The sequence below is a fragment of the Callorhinus ursinus genome, unplaced genomic scaffold (genome assembly GCF_003265705.2).
Source record: "Callorhinus ursinus isolate GAN/ISIS: 27379988/994484 unplaced genomic scaffold, GSC_fseal_2.0 scaffold3, whole genome shotgun sequence".
NCBI classification, from domain to species: domain Eukaryota; kingdom Metazoa; phylum Chordata; class Mammalia; order Carnivora; family Otariidae; genus Callorhinus; species Callorhinus ursinus.
In genome coordinates this window covers 32,706,576-32,727,062 of record NW_027397065.1, presented here as the reverse complement: position 1 = coordinate 32,727,062, position 20,487 = coordinate 32,706,576, and the positions used below count along the sequence as shown (strand labels likewise).

Here is a 20,487-nt window from a genome sequence, read left to right as displayed (position 1 = left end):
CGGTAAAGGAGAAGAGGAGGAACTGGCAAAGGGAAGTGAGAAGGAGCAAGCACTGAAGTTAAGAGAAGATGAGGAGTGTGTGTCTTGGAAGACAAAAGAAGAAGAGATAATCAACTGTGTCAAAAGCTGTTTGTGAATCAAGTAAAATAAGGATTAAAAGTTGACATTTGGCAACAAACAGGTCATTGGGAATCCCGAAAAGAGTCATTTTCGGGGCAGTGGGCATAGAAGAGAATGAGAGGAGAAGACTGTGAAGATAGTTCTTTGGAAGAGTTTTATTACAAAGGGAAGTACTATCTAGCGGGGAGGTAGGGCCAAGAGGTGTTTTTTGGTTTTTGTTTTTTTAATAGAAGATATAACAGCATGACTTATATTCCAAAGAGATGATCTAATAGGAAAAAAAGGTTGCATAGGAGAAAAAGGGGGAAATTTATTGGTGCTATGTCCTTAAGCACGTAAGAGGAGATGGAAGCTCGTTGAACACATCGAAGGGTTGGCTTTTACAGGAGACAGCGCATGGGAGTGCAGATGCTAGTAGATAGGCAGATATTGTAGTGAAGTTTTAGAATTAGAATATATTCCCAGAAATGGATTTACACATTTTTATATTTTTAATAAATATCTCCAAATTGCCCTCTGGAATGATTATACTAATTTGTGTTCCCAACAGTTTGTTTATTTTCCTGCATCCTTAGCAACACTGCCTTGTTTTAATCTTTTTCAAACTGAAACAGAAATACTATATTCCTTTCCACTCTTCATAGCTTCAATTCTGTCCCAAACAATTTATGTCCAGGGGCCTCATATGATTTTTGCAGAAAGACAGAGTAGGTTGAGAGACCTGAAGTAAGGGAATGTCAGCAAGCTTGTGGTTCTCTTCCCATGACTGTTCTGTTGATGAATGAAGACATTCAACCTATCGAGCTGTCAGCTAAATATCACTTTAAAATTTTAGAGATTAAAAGGGAAAAAGAAAAGGTAAATCAATGTAATGGATTGCTTTATAAGCCAGGAAATAACATTGTTCATACTATTGGTTCTTCCTGGTACATGATACTACTATAGTGTTTTATCCCTTGAACCTTCTTTTTTAAGTATTCTTTTGAGGACACAGAGAACTGGTAGAGTGTGGGGCAAAGAACCACCCTGTGTGACCCCATGATGCAGCCAATTCCTCTATTGAAGGAACAGAGGGAAGGTGTTCAAAGATATGGCATTGGCCTGACTTTGAATCATGTATTAGAAGGAAGTGTATTATTCTACACCCCACACACCCAGCTTCACCTTCTCCTCTTTCCCAGGCCATAGCTCCCTATGTGTGAACTTACAGGCTATTAGAGTGCAGAAAGCAATGAACCCCCAGCAGTATGTATTGCTACAGTTTATGTCTCCTGAGCGCTGTGCCAGTTACTATGGTAAACACGTTACATATGCTGTCTCCTTTACTCCACATAAGAACCTTGTGAGTTATAGGTACCGTTATTATCCTTATTTTATAAATGAGGAAACTGACTTACGGAGGTTGATAGTCTGCTCAGACGCCCAGGTAGTAAGGAAAGATGTAGGATTCAAACCCAGTCGGTATAACTCAGAAGCCCAACTGGTCCATCACCCCCTCATGTACTCTTTGTTTACCTTCTGTCAGAATATTGTCTTTTATACAGTCCTCTGGCTGAGGCCTGTGAAGGAAGGCCACTCCTCGTTGGGTATAGGAAGCCTCTTCTGAAGAGGACATGATGGAGTCCGTCTCACTCAAGGAAGAGGTGGGGTCTCAGAAGGAAAAAAAAAAAGTTAAAAAAAAAAATTTTTTTAAAGACCTGAAAATAGATCTCAGATAAACAGAAGAGGAGATTTTGCATTTTTTAATGTATATCCTCTGAACCTAGATCTTGAGGATTGTCTAGAAGGGTACTTCTGAGTGCTAGAAGCTAACCCCAAAAGACCAAAGCAACAACAAAAAAGGTTTCTCAAAAAAAGACAGAGAATAGAGATTAAAAAAGAAGAACCCAAACAATATAAGCTAATAATGAGGAAAATATTTCTAATAAGCTGAATTATCTGTATCGGGAGTCCTCTGTGCTTCTCAGTTTTTTCCTCATGATTTAGTGAGATTTCTTTTCCTGCCGCACAAGTACGAGAGGAAGGACAACAATTCCATGGCACCTGTGCCCCTGACTCTTGCCCACACCGGCCTTTGGCCAGGTCATCCTTTCACTTCACAGCGTTCTGTCCCCAAGCCCCAGGGCAGCCTCTGCACCCACTCACCAGGCCTCATGGTAAGAACGTAACAGTACCTCATTGCCCTGCCTGCAATTATGGCATTGTAGTGAGTGGGAAACAACGAGAGATTCTCCTTTTGATTCCAAACTTTGGAAGTCTTTATTTCATTAAGGAGAGTATCATTTCCTTTTGTGCTGCAACAGTGGTGCGGAAGTGGCAACTGTCAGTGGCTTCGGTGGCTGCCACCTGTCAGTGTCATGGAGATCGCCCTCCTAGGAACTTCCTTCCCGAAGCAAGGAAGGAGGTGGGACCTGCCAGGCACGGGGTGGAACAGGGACGGCAAGGAGGGTTGTCACACCTATAAAGGAACTTCAGAACCAAACTTCAGCCCTGTCACTTCTGTTCTCAGTAATGTGAGTCTGACTGTGAGAGCTTAAGCTGTTTGAGGGCAGGGGGCAGGGCGTCCAATTTCAGTGAAGTAGTATTGAATAACACATTGGATAGAGCTGAGTTATTGTGAATGAAAGACTCGGCCAAGCCTTCTCTTCCATGATCTTTCATTGCCACCACGGAATGCTGAGGCGCCTGAGCTCAGGGAGATGCAGTGTCCTATTTCAAAAGTATGACTCATTCTACCTTTCCAAGGTCATGATGGGATACTGTCATACTAATTAATTTATTTAATTAAAATAAATTAACACAGTTGTGTCTGAAACAGCCCAAAAGGCAAGCTATGTATATTAAGTTGCAGCTTTAACACAGAGGTAAAAGTTGGGATTCTAAATGAGTAATCCTTCTTAATGGAGGTTATCCAACACTTTAAAATCAAAAATTTTCTCCCATCACAGTTCTTGGTCTTCTTCTTCCATCTTTTGCTGCAGAATGTAAGACCTTTAATTCTCCCATAAGGACGTCTGCATTAAAAGGCCCGTAAAGATGATCCAGTTTTCTCCCTTTGACCCTGGCCTTTCCAACAAACCAAAATGTGTAGACCATGCATACCCCCAAACTACCCTAGCTGTTTCCATCGCATATAAGCAGTGCTTTTTTTTTTTTTTTCTGGGGAAGAGAGGACGGGGGAATGTCTGCCTTGGTTTATATTGAATTTGAGGCAAAGGTAGAAAAGCAGTGGTTGAGAACTTTCTTCTCCTGCAACGCCTTGCTTTCTCAGACCTCCATGCCTATGTGCTTTAATCTACCTGGTACACACTCCTCCCCCTCCAAGTCTTCCTGGAAAACCGTGTTTGATTCTTGAGAAATAACCTGTGCTATGAAGCTTTCCCCACTGCCCTCCTGCCCAAACAGACAGTCTCTTCTTCTGTTCCCCTAACATTTTAACACACCTCTCTCTGTTTGTCATACTGTATGGGATCATTGATTTATACATCTGTTTCCCTCACCAGACTGAACTTTTTCAGAGCAGAGATTTTATTTCATTCATTTATTTATCTGAACACCTCACACGTAGTAGCTGTTAAGTAAATGCAGTCATATTGAGTTGAATCTTTATGGAACTTACTATATATCTCTAAGGTAAGTTAGGATGAGTCATGAGAGAGGGTACAGAATTTAGTATGGAGTAAATTCCAGGATCCATCTCAGGAAGGTGTTGGTCAGGTATTGTCATTTAGATGTGTAAATTATAAGCAAAGCCTTGTGGGCTTCTAGGGATGCACAGAAGAAAACTTGCACCTGGAGATGTTTCAGCAAGGCAGATCAAGGGGAGGAGACCTTTGCCAGGGGGCGGACCTGTGTTTCATGCTCCACCAGAAGTATTGGTCCTTCTTAACCACATAGCACACGTGTGATTACCATAACACACACATCAGGTAGTGCCCAAACAGGGAAAAACAAGCACTATGACATTTACAGAATAGGGAATTTATTTTATGAATTACATGTTGTACAATCTTGGGCGAAGATGGGAAAATAGGTCAAAAGGGAGAATTGAAAGTTCAGGAGAAAAGTCACTAACCAGCCTTCCTGAAACAATGGCATGGATGGACAAGTGGGAGCTCGCAGGGCAATCTAGAAGCGACTGGTGTGGGACCATGAAAGGATGTGGGGTGAAGGGGAACTGAAGTAGGACAGAAGTCAGGGGAAGACTGTTGCCTCTGTGTAGCTGCCATTCTGCAAGTTTGCTGCAGAGTAGTTGGTGGTGGCCTTGGAATCATTCATCAGCAAGGCTGATAGTTCTTTTTTTTTTTTTTAAGATTTATTTATTTGACAGAGAGAGACACAGTGAGAGCAGGAACACAAGCAGGGGGAGTGGGAGACGGAGAAGCAGGCTTCCTGCTGAGCAGGGAGCCTGATGCCGGGCTCAGTCCCAGAACCCAGGGATCATGACCTGAGCCGAAGGCAGACGCTTAACGACTGAGCTAGTAGTTTTAGTCACAGAGGAGGAAAGAACAAAGACAAAGTGAAACCCAGTAGCATTTCTACTATTTTTTCTCACTATCTTTGATCACAGTGACCTTCAAGAAACATGGCTGCTACATCACTGGGACCTTACAAATCTCACGTAAATTTCTCTTTTGCCCAATTCTAGCCCCAACCATACAGGGAAATGGGTTCTGGGACACATAATTCTTATGTAGCCAGATTGATAACCGTGTAAAACCACAACAATATACCTCTTAAATTTTGTAAGTTGAATTTAGTTTCAATTTTAGAAGCAGTACTCACGTAATACAGGAAAAAACAGAGGTAAGAAACATGTATGACTTTATAGTTTTTTGAAAAATGTTCTTGGGTATTGCCTAGAAACATGCCTTACCTAGCACACATTTCAGAAACAGAAATTGTTGGTTGTCAATGCTAACTGCTATAAAAAATCTTAAGGTGACTATATAAGCATTCCTTTGTCTTCTGATGGTCAACATAGAATTTAAGTACAGTTTTTAAATAGTCATCTCTTGAGATCTTCCGAAAATGATCTAAGGACAAAAGGAAGTAACATTTGTTACACACTGTGCCAAGAACTTCTTATGTCTTATTTCATCTAATTCATAGACCAAGCGTGTGAGGCTCCTAAGATCAGATTCATGTAAAATTGTTGAAAATTCACCCCAGAATTTAGAGTAACTTATATCTCAGTCTAGGCTATCTTTTTCTCTTGACTTAGTTGGTTATTTACTCCTATTTTTTAACATCTTATTGAAGAAGAGATAACATATATATTAAAGTATGTAAAGTGAACTAATTTCAAGAGTGCAACTCAGTGAATTTTTACATATCTATCTATATATTCATATAATCACCATCCAGATAAAAATACAAAATTTTTCCAATACCCTTGATTGGTTTTCTTGGGCCATTTGTACTTCTCAGGTAAACTGCCTTATATATATATATATATTTTTTTTCCCCCCCCACTACACGGATGGTGTAATTCTTGGAACAATGGTAGGAGGAAGTGAACCTTAGCAGTAAAGTGAAAATGTTAAATAATGTGCCTCATAACTGCTTCAAATTACATCTCCTTATATCACTTTCTCTTTCTGCTTTTACCCTAAAACAGGTAATCAGATCCTGTCCCTTGGGAGCCTCTCAAAAGATCAGATTTATCCAATGAAACTCAAGGGCATCTCCATCTGCTATTCAGCTCTCAAATCTGCCTTGTGTGGAAATTATGTCAGCTTTGGCGTCTTCAAGTTGTATGGGGACAACCATTTTGACAATGTACTCCAGGCCTTTGTCAAAATGCTGCTGTCAGTGTGCCACAGTGACTTGCTAGTAAGCAGTCGTGCATCATGGGAGTCTTTGTGTGAAATGTGAAGTAACACCACCACAGGCTTGCAATGGTTGTAATGAAGCCCGGGGAGTTAGAATAGCACCAGAACATTTTATGTTTTAGGACAACCTCTTGATTTAACGTAAAGAATTTGAACAACTATAGTGGCTGTATGTATATAACTAAATGTACAGGTTTCAAAAATTGCAGCTGCCACCTCTGACAGATCGGTCATCCAGAGTGCTCCAGGTTCAGCATCCAGAGAAAATGTAAATAGCAATTTCAACTAATTACTTAAAACTCTGCTGATAATTCAAAAAAGGTCTGTTTCCTGGAGCAGAAATGTAGGATTGGCTGCAGAATCTTCTTCCTTCTTCCTTCCTCCTCCTACTCCCATTTGCTTCCCCTACTCTTTCGCCTTCCTTTCCATGAAAATTCTGGTGTGGCAGAAAGAATGCTGAACTCAGAGTTGAGCATACGGGTGCATAGTCTCTACTCCGCCACTCACTAGTCATTTACCTTGAATAAATCACCTTCTCTATTTCTCCAGGCTTTAATTTCCTCACCTTTAAAATTAGTAAATTAAACAAAGTGATCTCTAGGTCCCTTTTCAACTCTACCATCTAGTTTCTATGATTTATGTCAGTGGTTTTCAAACTTTGAGGCCCTTCAGAATCACCTGGGGTGCTTGTTGGAAATTTAAATTTCCAGGCTTCTCCACTGAGCTGTGTCATTATCAGACTTTTTAAACATCCCTGCCTGATTACACAAAAGCTAATATATGCCCAATGTGGTTGCAGTAATTACTTCAGTAACAGCCAGATTCATGCTCAGACTTAGTTCAGGCTTTCCCACCTGCTCCCTGCCAAGGTTATAAGTAAAATCTAGGGGGCCTTTGTTAGTCAACCCATGTGAGAAATGCTCCTTGACAAGAATGGACGAATGGACCAGCATCACCCTCTTCCACTGTTCTAAGCTAGTCTTAATAGAAGCACAACTCAAGCCAGAGTGGTTTAGCCTCAGTAGTAGAATGGGATACTCGTTGAAGGCTACCCGTATGACAGAAATTACAAAGTAGAAACTTGACTCAGATCAGGCATCGGTTCTCATCGAGAAGACTCTTCACTGCAGTTGAGGTCCCCCAAAAAAACTAATTGTGGCTCCAGGAATTGCTCTAATCATTTTTCTAACAGGCAAGCAAATCTATAACTCAGTAATTCTCAAATTTAAGGGTGCATAGGACTCCCTTCACGTGCATGTTTAAAATGCAGGTTTCAAGACCTCATTCCAGAGCATTTCATGTAGTGAGTCTGGAGTGGGGATCAGGAAACTGCATTTTTAATAAGCATCCCATGTGATCTTATGGAAGTGATCTTAATCTCACTTTAATAAACACTGCTCTGGTTTATTTCTCTTATGAGCATTATGCTTCTTTGATATTGGTTTGAGTTCCATTTAAAGTTTTCCAGGTATTTTTCTCATGCACTTATCTTTTGCCTGTAGTATATGGCAAATATTAAGCCATTGATCAAATCATGATTTAGTTAGGTGGGTTAGCATTTGTAAGTGAAACAGACTATGATGTCAAATCTTACTACAACAGCAAATAGCTTTGTATTAAAAAAAAAAAAAGGCTGCCTAGCCACTATTAAGTACTGTTCAGTGTTACAATATTCCCATCCAGAAAAATAATTCAGTCTTCTAAATTCCATACGCCAGAGATTTTATTTGCATTTAAGTGTTAGCCATATAAGGTCAAATTGACATTACTTGCAGTGCTATAGCTTCAAATTAGGATTTCTAGAGATCAGGAGATTCCTTTTAGAACCCCTTTCAATACTGAATTGCGAATCATGATGTCATGTGTTCCATGTATTTATTTTATATATTTATGTTTAAGTAAGTTTACAATTTCAAATATTATAAATAGCAGTTTCCACTAGACCTTAACATGTCTTTTGCTTCCCTTTGGCTTGACACTTCATTATCTCTGTGTTGTAGCAATATCGGAAACTGAGCCAGTCTTACTATCCACTCCTGGAATGTCTTACCCAGGACCACATGAGCTTCATCACCAACTTGGAGCCTCCTGTACTTCTGTATGTTCTCACATCTATCTCAGAGGGACTCACTACTCTTGGTAAGTATCACAGAGAACATTATTTCCAGAGGAAAAGCTTGGTTGTGGTCTCTTAATGTATGTGCTTATTGAGATGGTCTACAAAGGGGAAAAGATGGTATACCCAAACTGAAAGATTATTTTGTAATTATTACTTGCAAGTGAGAGAATGCCCTTTTTTCATATTTTGATGTATAGCTAATTTCTTAACCAGCTTAATTAAGGTATAATTTACACACAATAAAACTCATTGATTTTAAGTGAACAGTTCAGTAACTACTGACAGATGTATGTACATAGTCATAAACTACCACAATGAAGATATGGAACATTTTCTTCACCACAAAAAGCTCCCTCGTGCCCCTTTCTGATCAATCCTTTTCCCCTGGCCCCAGCCCCAAAGAACCACTGTCTACTTTCTTTCACTATAGTTTGCCTCTTCCAGAATTTTGTCTAAGTTGAAACATATGATATATGGACCTTTGTGTCTGGCTTCTTTGATTGAGCATAATGCCTTTGAGATTCATCCATGTTGTTTTGCAAATCAGTTTATTCCTTTCTGTTGCTGAGTTATTATTCCATTGTATGGATTATCACAATTTATTTATATATTCACCAACTGATGGCTATTTGGCTTGTTTCCATTATTTGGTTATTTTGTACAATGTTACTATGAACATTCCTGTACAAGTCTTTATGTGGTCAAATACTGTTTCTCTTGGGTAACTACCTAGGAGTGGGATTTCTGAGTTGTATGCTAAGTGTATTTTTAACATTATTTAAAACAAACAAAGAAACAAAAAAAAAAACAAAACTGAGACACTGTTTCCTAAAGTGACTGTACCATTTTGTTCTCCCCAGCAATGTATGAGGGCTCCAGTTTCCCTGTATCCTCCCTAACACTTGCTATTATTAGTCTTTTTAATCTTAGCCATCTTAGTGGGTGTAAAGAAGAATCTCATTGTAGTTTTAATATTTATTTAACTACTGAATAATGATTTGCACATCTTTTCATGCTTGTGTGCCATTCGTGTATCTTTTTCATGAAGTATTTCAAATTTTTTACCCATTTTTTTAACTGGATTGTTTATCTTGTAAGTATTTGTTACATATTCTGGATACAAATCCTTTATCAAATGTGTGTTCTGCAAATATTTTTTTCCGTCTTGGCTTGTCTTTTTATTTTCTTAACAGTATCGCCTTATTACAAGAGCAAAGTTTTTAATTTTGAGGAAGTCTAATTTATTTATTTTTTTCCTTTATAGTTCATGTCTTTTGGGTCCTATCATAAGAAATCTTTGCTTAACAGGTCGTTTCTATGTTTTCTAACACAAGTCTTATAGTTTTTTATCTTATGCTTAGGTCTTATGATCTTATGATCCATTTCAATTAAACTTTTTGTATATAGTATTAGGTATGAGATGAAAGCTGTTTTTAAACATACAGTTATTCAATTGTTATAGCACCTTTTGTTGAAGAATATCCTTTCTCTTTTTAATTACTTTGTGCCAATTCTATACTGCTCTGATTTTTAATTTTTGTCCTAACTTTATGGTAAGTCTTAAAATCATATGGCATGGACCTCTAATTTTGTTTTCTTCTTTTAAAATTGTCTTGACTATTCTGGGTTCTTTGTCTTTTTATATAAGCTTTAAAGTCAATTTGTCAGTTTCTCTTGGTAGGAAAAAAATAAGGGAATTTTGGTGGGGATTGCATTGAATCTCTAGCCCAATTTGGGAAGAATTGACATATTAGCAATATTGAGTGTTCGATTCCTGAAAATGGCATATCTGTCCATTATTTAGATCTTCCTTAATTTTTCTCAACAGCATTTTTGTAGCTTTGAATGTATGACTCTTGTACATATTTTGTTATATTTATAACTATTTTATATTTTTATGCTATTGTACATGGTACTGAATTTCAATTTCCTTTTGTTTTTGGCTACCATGTAGAATTGCAGGTGATTTTTTTGTATGTTGACCTTGTATCCTGCAGCCTCACTAAACTCACCTATTAATTTTGGTCACTTCTATAGATGTCTTAGGATTTTCTACATAGATGTGTCTGCAAATAGACAGCTTATCTCTTCCTTTCCAATCTGTATGGCTTTTATTTTTTCTTGCCTTATCACACTGGCTAGGACCTACCTGTAGTACAATGTTGAATAGAAGTAATGATAGCAAACATTTTTTCCTTGTCTCTAAGGAAATATCTCCATTCATTCTTTTACCATTCAGTATAATGTTAGCTGTAGGTTTTATATAGATGCTCTTTATCTTGTTGAGAAAATTCCCTTCCATTGTGGTTTTCTGAGAGTGTTAATCAGGGATGAATACTGAATTTTATCAAATTATTTTTCTGGACCTACTGAGATGATCATGTGGTTTTTCTTTTTAGTTCCGTGTGTACATTACATAATGTTGATTATCACATTGATGGATATTTGAATGTTAAATCAACCTTGCATTCCACACTAAGTTACAACGTATTATCCTTCTTACATATTACTGAATTCAGCTTTCTAAAATTTTGATACAGACTTTTACATCTATGTTTATGACAGATATTGATGTGTTCTGTAGTTTTTCTTTGGTTCTTCTTCCATATCTTTTATTCTTTGTCTAGTCTCCTATATCTTTACCTTGTTTTAGCATCAGTCTAATGCCCTCATAAAATGACTTGGGAATGTTCCCTCCTCTCCTATTTTCTTAAAAAGTTTGCGTAGAATTGTTATTAGTCCTTACTTATTGTTTGATAAAACTCCCCAGTGAAGCCATTAGGTCTAGATTTTTTTAGCAGGCTTTTAACTACAAGTTAAACATTTTTAAAGAATATAGGGCTATTCCAGTTATTTATTAGATTTGGGGTAGCATTTGGTAGTTTGTGTCTTTAAAGGAATTTCTCTGTTTCATCTGATGTTCATCTGACGTTGACATAAAATTATTCATAATATCCCATTGTTCTACAATTTGATTTCTGTAAGGTCTGTGGTGATGTTCCCTCTTTCATCCCTGAAATTGACTATTTGTGTCTTCTCTCTTTTTTTTTTCCTTGATCATTCTGGCTCTAGATTTATCAGTTTTATTACAGAGAACCAGTTTTCAGTTTTCATTGATTTCTCTGTTGTTTTCTTTTATTTCCTTAATTTCATGTACGGCCTTTATTATTTCCTTCCCTCAGTTTACTTTGCTTTTCCTTTTCTAATTTTTCATGTAGAAGCTTGGATCACTGATTTTAGACCCTTCCTCTTTGCTGATATACACATTTAATGCTTTCATCTAAGCACTGCTATAGCTATTCCTCTCAAATTTTTTGTGTATTTTGGGGGTTTTTTCTGTTCAATTTAAAAATGTTTTCCAGTTGTCCTGCTGATTTCTTCTTTTATCAATGGATTGTTACTGAGAGGCACAGTGTTTCATTTCTGTATATCCAGAGGTGTTCGGATACCTGTTACTGATTCTAGTTTAATTCCATTTTGGTCATAGGATATACTCAATGATTGTTATAACCTTTATTTTTATTGCATCTTTTTTATGGTTCAAAATATGTGACTATTACATGGGCACTTGAAATGAATGTGCATTCCATTGTTGTTGGGAAGAATGTTCTGTAGTGGTCTAATTGATAATGTTTAGATTTTCTACGTTCTTACTAGTTGTTTGTTTGTTTTCTATTTATTCTATGAATTACCAAGAGAGAAGTGTTGAAGTCTAACTATAATTATAGATTCTTCCATTTCTCCTTTTAGTTCTATCAGTTTTGATATAAAGCATTTTAAAGCTCCGTTATTAGGTATGTAAATATTTGGGGTTGTCTGTCCCTTTGATGAATTTTCCCCTTTATCAAGAAATGACCATCTTTATCTCTGGTAATACTCTTTTTTCTGAAATCTATTTTATCTAATATTACTAGCTTCTCCAGCTTTCTTTTGATTAGTGGTGCCTCTTTTTCCATCATTCCTGTGTCTTTATATTAAAGTTGGTTTCTTGTAGACAGCAGGTATTTTCTATTGATATTATAACAATTCTTACAAATTTGGTGGCTTTAACCAATGTAAATTTTTTATCGTATAACTATTTGGGTTTTTTAAAAGATTTTATTTATTTATTAGAGAGAGAAAGGGAGTGGAGGAGGAGCAGAAGGAGAGAATCTCAAGCAGACTCTGTGCTGAGTACAGAGCTGATGCAGGGCTCAATCTCACAACCCTGAGATCATGACCCGAGCCAAAATCAAGAGTGGGACGCCCAACCAACTGAGCCACCCAGGCACCCCATCTTATAGTTCTTTAAGTCATAAATCTGACATGGGTCTTGTTGGGCTAAAGTGAAGGTGTCAGCAGAGCTGTGTTCCTTTCTAGGAGAAATTCCATTTCCTTGCCTTTTCCACTTTGTAGAGACTACCTAAATTCCTTAGCTCATGGCCCCCGGCAAGATTGCATCTATAACCACTCTTCTATAGATACATCTCCCTCTGATTTCTGACCTCTCCTGCTTCTCTCTTTCACTTTTAAGGACACTTGGGATTACATTGGGCCTACCCAGATAATCCAGAATAATCTCCCTACTTTTCACTCAACTAATTAGGAGTCTTAATCCATCTGCAATCTTATTTATTCTTTGCCATTTAATCTAACATATTCACAGGTTCTGGGAGTTAGCCCATGGACATAGGACATATTTGCCTAATACATAGCATACAGGTGGGTCATATTTTTATATCAAATCTGACTATCTCTGCCTTCTCATTAGTGTTTCAACCATTTACGTTTAATGTAACTCCCAGTGTATTTGAGTTTAAATCTATAAAATTGCTATTTGTTTTCTTTTTATTTGAGCTTTGTTTCTTTTTCCCTTTTTTCCCTTTTCCTGCCTTCTTTTGGTTTGGATTAATTAAATGTTTCTTATGAATCCATTTATATCCTCCATGAGTTTATTAGCCAGACTTCTTTATTTTTAGTGGTACTCTAGGGTTTATAATCTACACCTTCAAATAATGTCATCATAGTTTGCCTTCACATAAATCACAGGGGGTGCCTGGGTGGCTCAGTCATTAAGCATCTGCCTTCGGCTCAGGTCATGATCCCGAGGTCCTGGGAGCGAGCCCTGCATCGGGCTTTCTGCTCTGCAAGAAGCCTGCTTCTCCCTCTCCCATTCCCCCTGCTTGTGTTCCCTCTCTGGCTGTCTCTCTCTCTGTGTCAAATAAATAAAAATCTTAAAAAAAAAAAAAAAAAAAGATAATCACAGTTTACCTTTTCCCCTCTTATCTCCATTCCTTTTGGAACTCCAGCTGCACATGTATTATATATCTCTGTTATTATTCAAAGACTGGATAGAAAGGACTCCTTTACAGATCTCCAGAATTCTCTCTTTGTATGGCTCCCACTCTCTGAAGCTCTGTCCCATGAGTTCTAGCTGCCTCAGCCCCCCAAGTTCAAACTGTTTCTCTTCCACTCATTGAGACTACTTGGCTTTGTTTGGGTTCCCCCTTCCAGGCCTATAGCCTGGAAACTCTTTGGGGCAATGAGCTCCAGTGACTGTGTACGTGGAACCTCATTTGTCTCCCTCCTCTCTGGTTTAATAGCCCTATACTGCTTGTTGTGCAATAATTGAAAAATGTTGTTTCGTATTTTTGTCCTGTTTTCTAGTTGTTTATGACAGAAGGAAAAATTCTCATAGCAGTTAATCCTTCATGGACAGAAACTGATGCCTTGCTTTTCTTATTACAGTTTGCCTTGACATTCTTTTATCTCACGTCATGGTAACACTTTAAGATTTTGGATTAGTTGCAGGTGGCTATGTTCTCAAAGTATGGTCTTGGGCCTAGAATCTGCATTTTCACAAGGCTCTCGAGGGAGTCTTGATGGGGTAGCATTATGGAGGGAATCCTAAATAAGTCCCAGTGCTACCACTTATTAAGTGTATAATTGTGGACAAGTGCTCTGTGCCTGATGCTGTCGTAGGTGTTTTCAAGATGTGTAGCTCACCCTTGTCATTCTCAGAACCACTACGCATACCAAAACTGGGTTACATACTCTAATAGTGCTGTTTGTCCTTACTTCCTACTTGATTGTAAGCTTCCAAAGGACAGGAACAGTGTCTTGAGGTACCACTAGCATGTAGTAACTAAATTAATTAAGTAATATTATTTTCAGTATACAGATGAGTAAGCTGTGGCTCAGAGAGGTGACACAACTTGCACAAGGTCACACAACTAATAAGAGTCTGATCTAGGAGTCTTTTCTAACTCTAAAACCCATTCCTCTCCACCTCACTACTCTGCTAGATCTGTCTAATATAGGTCACAGTTTGCCAGGTGAATCTTCAAGAAAAAGGACTATTGAAAATAACCACTTGGGTTTCTCCTTTTCCAACAATAATAGATCTGCAAAGAGGCATTTCTGGTTATTGTTTGGGTTACAAGCAGGTCTCAGTTCTGCTTTAGCCTCTGGAAAAAAATGAAAGGAAGGCACAAAAAAATTCAAATCAGTGATGGAGTAGTAACTCACCTAATATGCTTAACATGATACTAAAAAAATTTGGTCATTGTCATTTATCAGCATTTTTAGTTTCAGGCCAACTATAATATGGGGAAGAGAAAGGTGAATGAGAAAAGAGATTATATTTTCTGTCTTTTTAATTACCCAGCCACCAACACCCCACCACCACCATACTCTTACATACAGACACCAAGTGCAGGACTTACAAAAAGCTGCTCTTAATAATAATTCTCAAGTCATTCATTCAGTAAGTGTCAATTGTGCACATACTAGGTACTTGACTGTACTAAAGGGAACAAGACAGATAAGGCCCCTACTTATGTGAAGCTTAGATTCTGGAGGGAGAAGGTAATAAATAAATGAACACCACACACAGGAAAAAGTCAAGTCATGACAAGTGCTAAACAAAGATCTAAAATGGGATAATGGCTGGAGAATGATTAAATGTGGCTTCTCTAGAAGAAGTGATCAGGGAAGGCTTCTGTAGTTTAGTCGGGGCTGGAATGGGGGTGCATTCCAAGAAGAAGCAAAGGATGGCACAAAAGGCAAAAACAAGGAATGGTGAAGGCAAATGAAAAGTTGAACCAACTGGAAACCACCAGACCTTTCCTCATCAAGTCCACTACTAATAAAATGTTCATTATTAATAGAGTATGTTGCTATTTTGAACACATTCTTGAATTGGGGGAAGTGGTGTGAATGTAACATGGGAGCAAAACATTCAGGAAACACTTAGAAACTTAGAGACCTTGTACATTATTAGTTTCTCCCACCAAAAACATGCTAAAGATAGAAGAAAGCTATGAATTAGCAAACTAAGTGATGGGCTTGCTGTTTCAGAGATTGAAACAGGAAAACACATGGAAAGTGAAAAGGGGGACAGTACTGTGTGTTGGGCACTATGGTAGTCTTTACACACTTCCCCTTACTGATTTCTCACAAGGCCTTGCGAAGTAGGTGGTATTAAGCATATTTTACAGAGGCGCAAATTGAAGCTCCATAAAGTCAAAACATCTAGAAGATACAGATTCAAAACTAGGCCCACCTGTTTCCAAAACTACTGCACCACCCATACAGACCTTTTGTTTCTGAAATTGCCTTTCACACCATATTTTTCCAAGACCTTCATCCTCTCTTCTGCCATGGTGCAAATTCTGGGCCGAAGCCAAATTTTAGCTCAGCCCCATTATCATTCTCCTGCCTCAGTTAAGCAACTCTTTCCTATACAGTTAACTTTTCAGAACAGCTTTCTGTGATGGGTCTTAGTGAACAGGAGGGCTGTTAGTGATGCACATGCTTCCTGTGGAGACTGGTTGCAGGAGGAAAGGAGCATTTGGTTGTTTTTAGTGCCAAACAACAAGTTGCTGGAGAGGACAAAGTGCCTATTAGGCTTAAAAATTGTATCTACAATAGTCTAAATCACAGATGAATTGTTAAATTCATGACTTCGGCTCATCATCTTATGTCAGGAGGTTTCATTATTTGAATCTCAAACAATAGCTTGAGCTGCACATAAAGAAAACCAATAATAATACGCAGTCCTCAGCACTCTTCATTCTGTTTTTGATCAAATGGCCCTTGATCCTTATTATTCCACACCTTTCAATCTACCCTAAACTAACATTTATCCGTTTCAAAGTCCCCCATCATAAATCAGCCGTAATGGAAGCTCTTCTTCTTGCTTTTATTGCAAGGGTATAAGCTCTAACCTTCATGTCTAAAGTGTTTACCTGGCTTTTTCACAGCTGACTCAGTAGATTGGAACCTTTTAATGCAACCTGCATGGAATGTGGTCACCAAATCTATGTGAAGTCTTCATAATTTTTGTGTGATTGATAGCATATTGCTCTTCACTGGTGAGGGAAACGGCATCTATTTCCTGCTTGCTTCCTTTTGTAGATATTAAGTTACTTAATCCATTTACTTTCGTGATTGGGACTTCAGAGGTAGAAATGTGAAGGAAAAGAGAAAAGCGACAAAGCTCAACAAATCTATGCCTGACTCTTAGGCCTCGATGTTTTCCACTGCATGATCTTACCTCCTGGAATTATAAAACCAAAGCTCCCTTTTCTGCAGAGTAACCCAGTTGTGGGGAGGGGAGATAAAAAATCAATCAGTCAATCAAACACCATAGTTTTAGGAGAAAAAGAGCCCCTTTCTGAAATCAAAGGAAAATAGAGCCGTACAATTTACTTGCATGCGGAGCTTCCATAGCTCCACAGTTCCCCAGACTACTGTCTGCGGCCATCCTTTAGACCTTCAAACAACCCTCCTGGTCCTGCATCAGCTACCATCATCCTCAAGCTTAAATGCAGTCATCTGTCTGTATTTCAAAACTTTCTCCCGACCTACTTCTTTCTATTTATTACGCCATTTCTCTCCAAAACGATGTATTTGAAAGAGTTTTTAAACCATGGTGTTATATCAGTTCTAGGTATTATTACTAAACACAACTCAAGACCTGTAAAAACCTTTCTCAGATCAACTTTGTCTGCCCATTCTTTAATTCAGCTAAGAGGGCACACCTCTGATCTAGGAAAGGCACATGTGTCTCAGAAGCTCAGAGAGTAATAAGAATAAGAGATAAATGACTGCCTTAGGGAGTGTGTAATCTGCTGGTCCCCAGCCCTACTCTCCCAGTCCACTTTCCTCATCTGCATGTACCATTTTCGCCATTTTTTGAATGTTTTTAATTGTTTCTTTTGTCGTTTCTGTTACTTATCATAAACTCCTCGGGACCGTGTCCATGTGTTACCTTTAGCCAGAAAATCTGGGTAGTGTCATGCTATGAATCAAAACCACGAACTTTGGGGGCGCCTGGGTGGCTCAGTCATTAAGCGTCTGCCTTCTGCTCGGGTCATGATCCCAGGGTCCTGGGATCGAGCCCCACATCGGGCTCCCTGCTCAGCGGGGAGCCTGCTTCTCCCTCTCCCACGTCCCCTGCTTGTGTTCCCTCTCTTGCTGTCTCTCTCTCTGTGTCAAATAAATTTAAAAAAATAAAAAAAAAAACATGAACTTTGGATAAACTGTTTATCTCTCAGCTTTGTTTTTCTCACTTGAAAGATGCAAATAACACCTACTATATACAAAGTGGTTGTTAGAAGTAAGTGAATAATAATTTTAATGTACAAAATAGATAATAAATGGTTGCTATATCATGTCACTCACTTGCTTTAAAAGAAGCCTTTAATAACACCTCTGTTGTCTTTCAAATAAAAGTAATGTCTCAGCCTTCTATTGGATGCCCTCGAGGAAGACCCCCAACCTACTTTGTCAGCCTTCTCTCTTTTGACTCCCTATACGTTCTTTCACTCAAACCAAAAGTCCTATGCCAAATACACCCTCCTCTTTCCATCATGAGGGCACACCGGTAGTACATCATCTTTTGAGCCCCTTGTGGTTTTTTTTTTTATTTTTTTTTTAATTTTTTTTTTAATTTTATTTATTTATTTCAGAGAGAGAGAGAATGAGAGATAGAAAGCACGAGAGGGAAGAGGGTCAGAGGGAGAAGCAGACTCCCCGCCAAGCAGGGAGCCCGATGTGGGACTCGATCCCGGGACTCCAGGATCATGACCTGAGCCGAAGGCAGTCGCCCAACCAACTGAGCCACCCAGGCACCCGAGCCCCTTGTGTTTTAAGAAAGTGTTTGATGCTTGCATATATTTTTGCTTACTGCCTAATTTTGTTTAATATCTACTGGATTTTAGCTATTAAGAACAGAGCTCTAGAATCCAGCTCCTTGTTTATTTTCATACAGCGGCTCCACAGTCATCTAGCCGTGTGGCCGTGGACACATCATTTAATCCCTCACTATTCTTGCCTGTGAATGGAAATAATAATAATAGTAACTATTACAGTGAGGATAATAATATAACTATTATTGTGAGGATGCAAAATAATAATTCATGTAACTAACACAGTAAGCTCTCATTAAACATCAGCTGTTTTTATTACGAGAATTTCTAGTTGTTTTCTCATTCAAGTCTGCAAGATATTTTCCAACTTATGAGGAAGGTTAAGTGGTTCTTTCAAAGTAACAACAGAGCAAGTAATTGGAAAAGATGAGATTTGAAACCAGAGCTGTCTGACCCCAGAATTCCTACCTTCCCACCACCCTGTGTACACTGTGCTAATTTCTGTACCTGAAAAATGTCCTTCCTTATATCTAACTAAAATAACTTTCCCAGGCCCATCTCAGGTTCTGTCTCCTTCAAAAAGTCTCTTTGATCCCCATCCAAATGTGATGTCTTCCTCAAAATCCTCATAGTGGTGTGTCACTCGTTTGTACCCAGCATTGTGCTCCAGTGACTTCTGTACTCCATCATGAGATCTTGGACACCAGGGTAGGTGTCCAAGGGTAGAGGTTGCCCCTGAAACAGAGCACTTTGCCCCAAGTCTGCACCCTATTTCGTCTGTAGCGGAGCACTTTGCACCAAAGAGACATTCAGTAAAGTCACTTGAGTTGAACAGAGGGTTGTTAAGGCCACAAATGGAAAATTCTGTCCAATCCAATCCAGGAATCATTTACTTACAAACACATCTTTATACCAGGTCCTGTAGTAGACACTGGGTTTAAAGAGATTAGCAAGGCAAAAACCCAGTTTGATAAAAGTGCTTTGAAACCAGAAAGTGATTTTTTTTAATTGGAGGCGTTACAATCAATCAGATGAAAAAACACTTCAGTAATGCGAAGGGGTTCTCACTTCTCATTCCTACAGATACAGTTGTCTCCTCCAGCTGCTGTACCAGTTTAGACTACATCGTCACCTACCTCTTCAAGCACATAGCAAAAGAGGGCAAGAAGCCACTTCGATGCGGAGAGGCTACCCAGGCCGGTCAGAGACTATTACATTTTATGCAGCAAAATCCAGATGTCCTACAGCAGGTAACTGGTGGTCGGTCACCTGGCTTAAGAAACAGAGTTGCCCAAAAGCCAGCCTAGACCCTGGATGTCTCTTAGAGCAAATGGTTCGGTCAAGACTCGTTATCAGTCATTCTCTAGGAGTATTTTCCTGGAAGATAGGGTAGCACACTCGCCCCAGGACTACTCACCCTCAAGAAATCTCTTAAGTCGTTCATCTTACTCCAGTGAAGCTAGAATTCAAAGAAAGGATAGCTCTTCCAGAGGCCTGAAAGAAATAAAAGGCAAAGCCAGAACTAGAAATAGTCAAGCTCTGGTTTATTTCTTGGAGCCTCTAATAATGTCTTCTGAAGTTTGCCTTGTGAGTCCTCTGGTACATCAGGGAACTGCCATTTGCTGAGCTCCCAGTCGGTGCCTAACAGCTTGCTGGGAACTTTCCGTTCATCGTACCACAATTGGTATTCTTCCCATTTAAGATAAGAAATCAAGGTTCAGATAGATCATATTCCCCAGAGCATTTAAGTAATAAAGCCACAACTTCTTCATTTTCAAATGTGTTTTCTGACTGGCTAATATGAGTTAGGTCCAAGTTTAATATTGTTTTTTTAAAAACTCACTTCTGCAAATCACAGTAACATCATGCATAAAAATAAATAAGACATGTCGGAAATATTTCAAAGAGAATAATACCATTTTTCTAGGGAGATACCATCACTATGATATTTTCCAGTTCCACTAACTTTGGAAACTTTATACTGCTTCCAGTTGTTTTATTTTGCCAAATTATCCTCCTAATAGTTTGTTGTTTGCAAATGTAAACACTTTAACAAGGTTATTAGCCAACAAACAAGGTGCCTGCCACCAGCAGAAAGTATCACTCTGAGCAAAGAAATGATGGACGTAGAATGAGCCAGCCATGGGTGAGGTTTTCTTCCTGGCTATCATTTTTTACGATTATTCAAATGAAATTATATAAACTTATTTTGGGTGATGTCTCAGCCTGTTGTTTTCCTGGCAAGGAGGTGTGTAGTTAAGATTTTGTGTAACTAGACAAG

The 20,487-nt window shown here is 38.6% G+C and overlaps 1 protein-coding gene across 8 annotated transcripts in view; it reads left to right on the top strand.

Annotated features, from left to right (window-relative positions):
• Positions 1-20,487, top strand: part of RANBP17 (RAN binding protein 17) — a 324,967-nt gene that overhangs the window by 277,734 nt on the left and 26,746 nt on the right. For 5 of the 8 annotated variants that reach the window (XM_073890032.1, XM_025867045.2, XM_025867044.2 and 2 more), the window contains 3 exons: positions 5,741-5,955; positions 7,955-8,093; positions 19,290-19,456. In XM_073890032.1, the coding sequence (XP_073746133.1) occupies positions 5,741-5,955; positions 7,955-8,093; positions 19,290-19,456 (521 nt within the window). Of the gene's footprint in view, positions 1-5,740; positions 5,956-7,954; positions 8,094-19,289; positions 19,457-20,487 lie in introns of those variants that run through there. The other 3 variants (XR_012377245.1, XM_073890037.1, XR_012377247.1) reach the window with 3 other exon arrangements.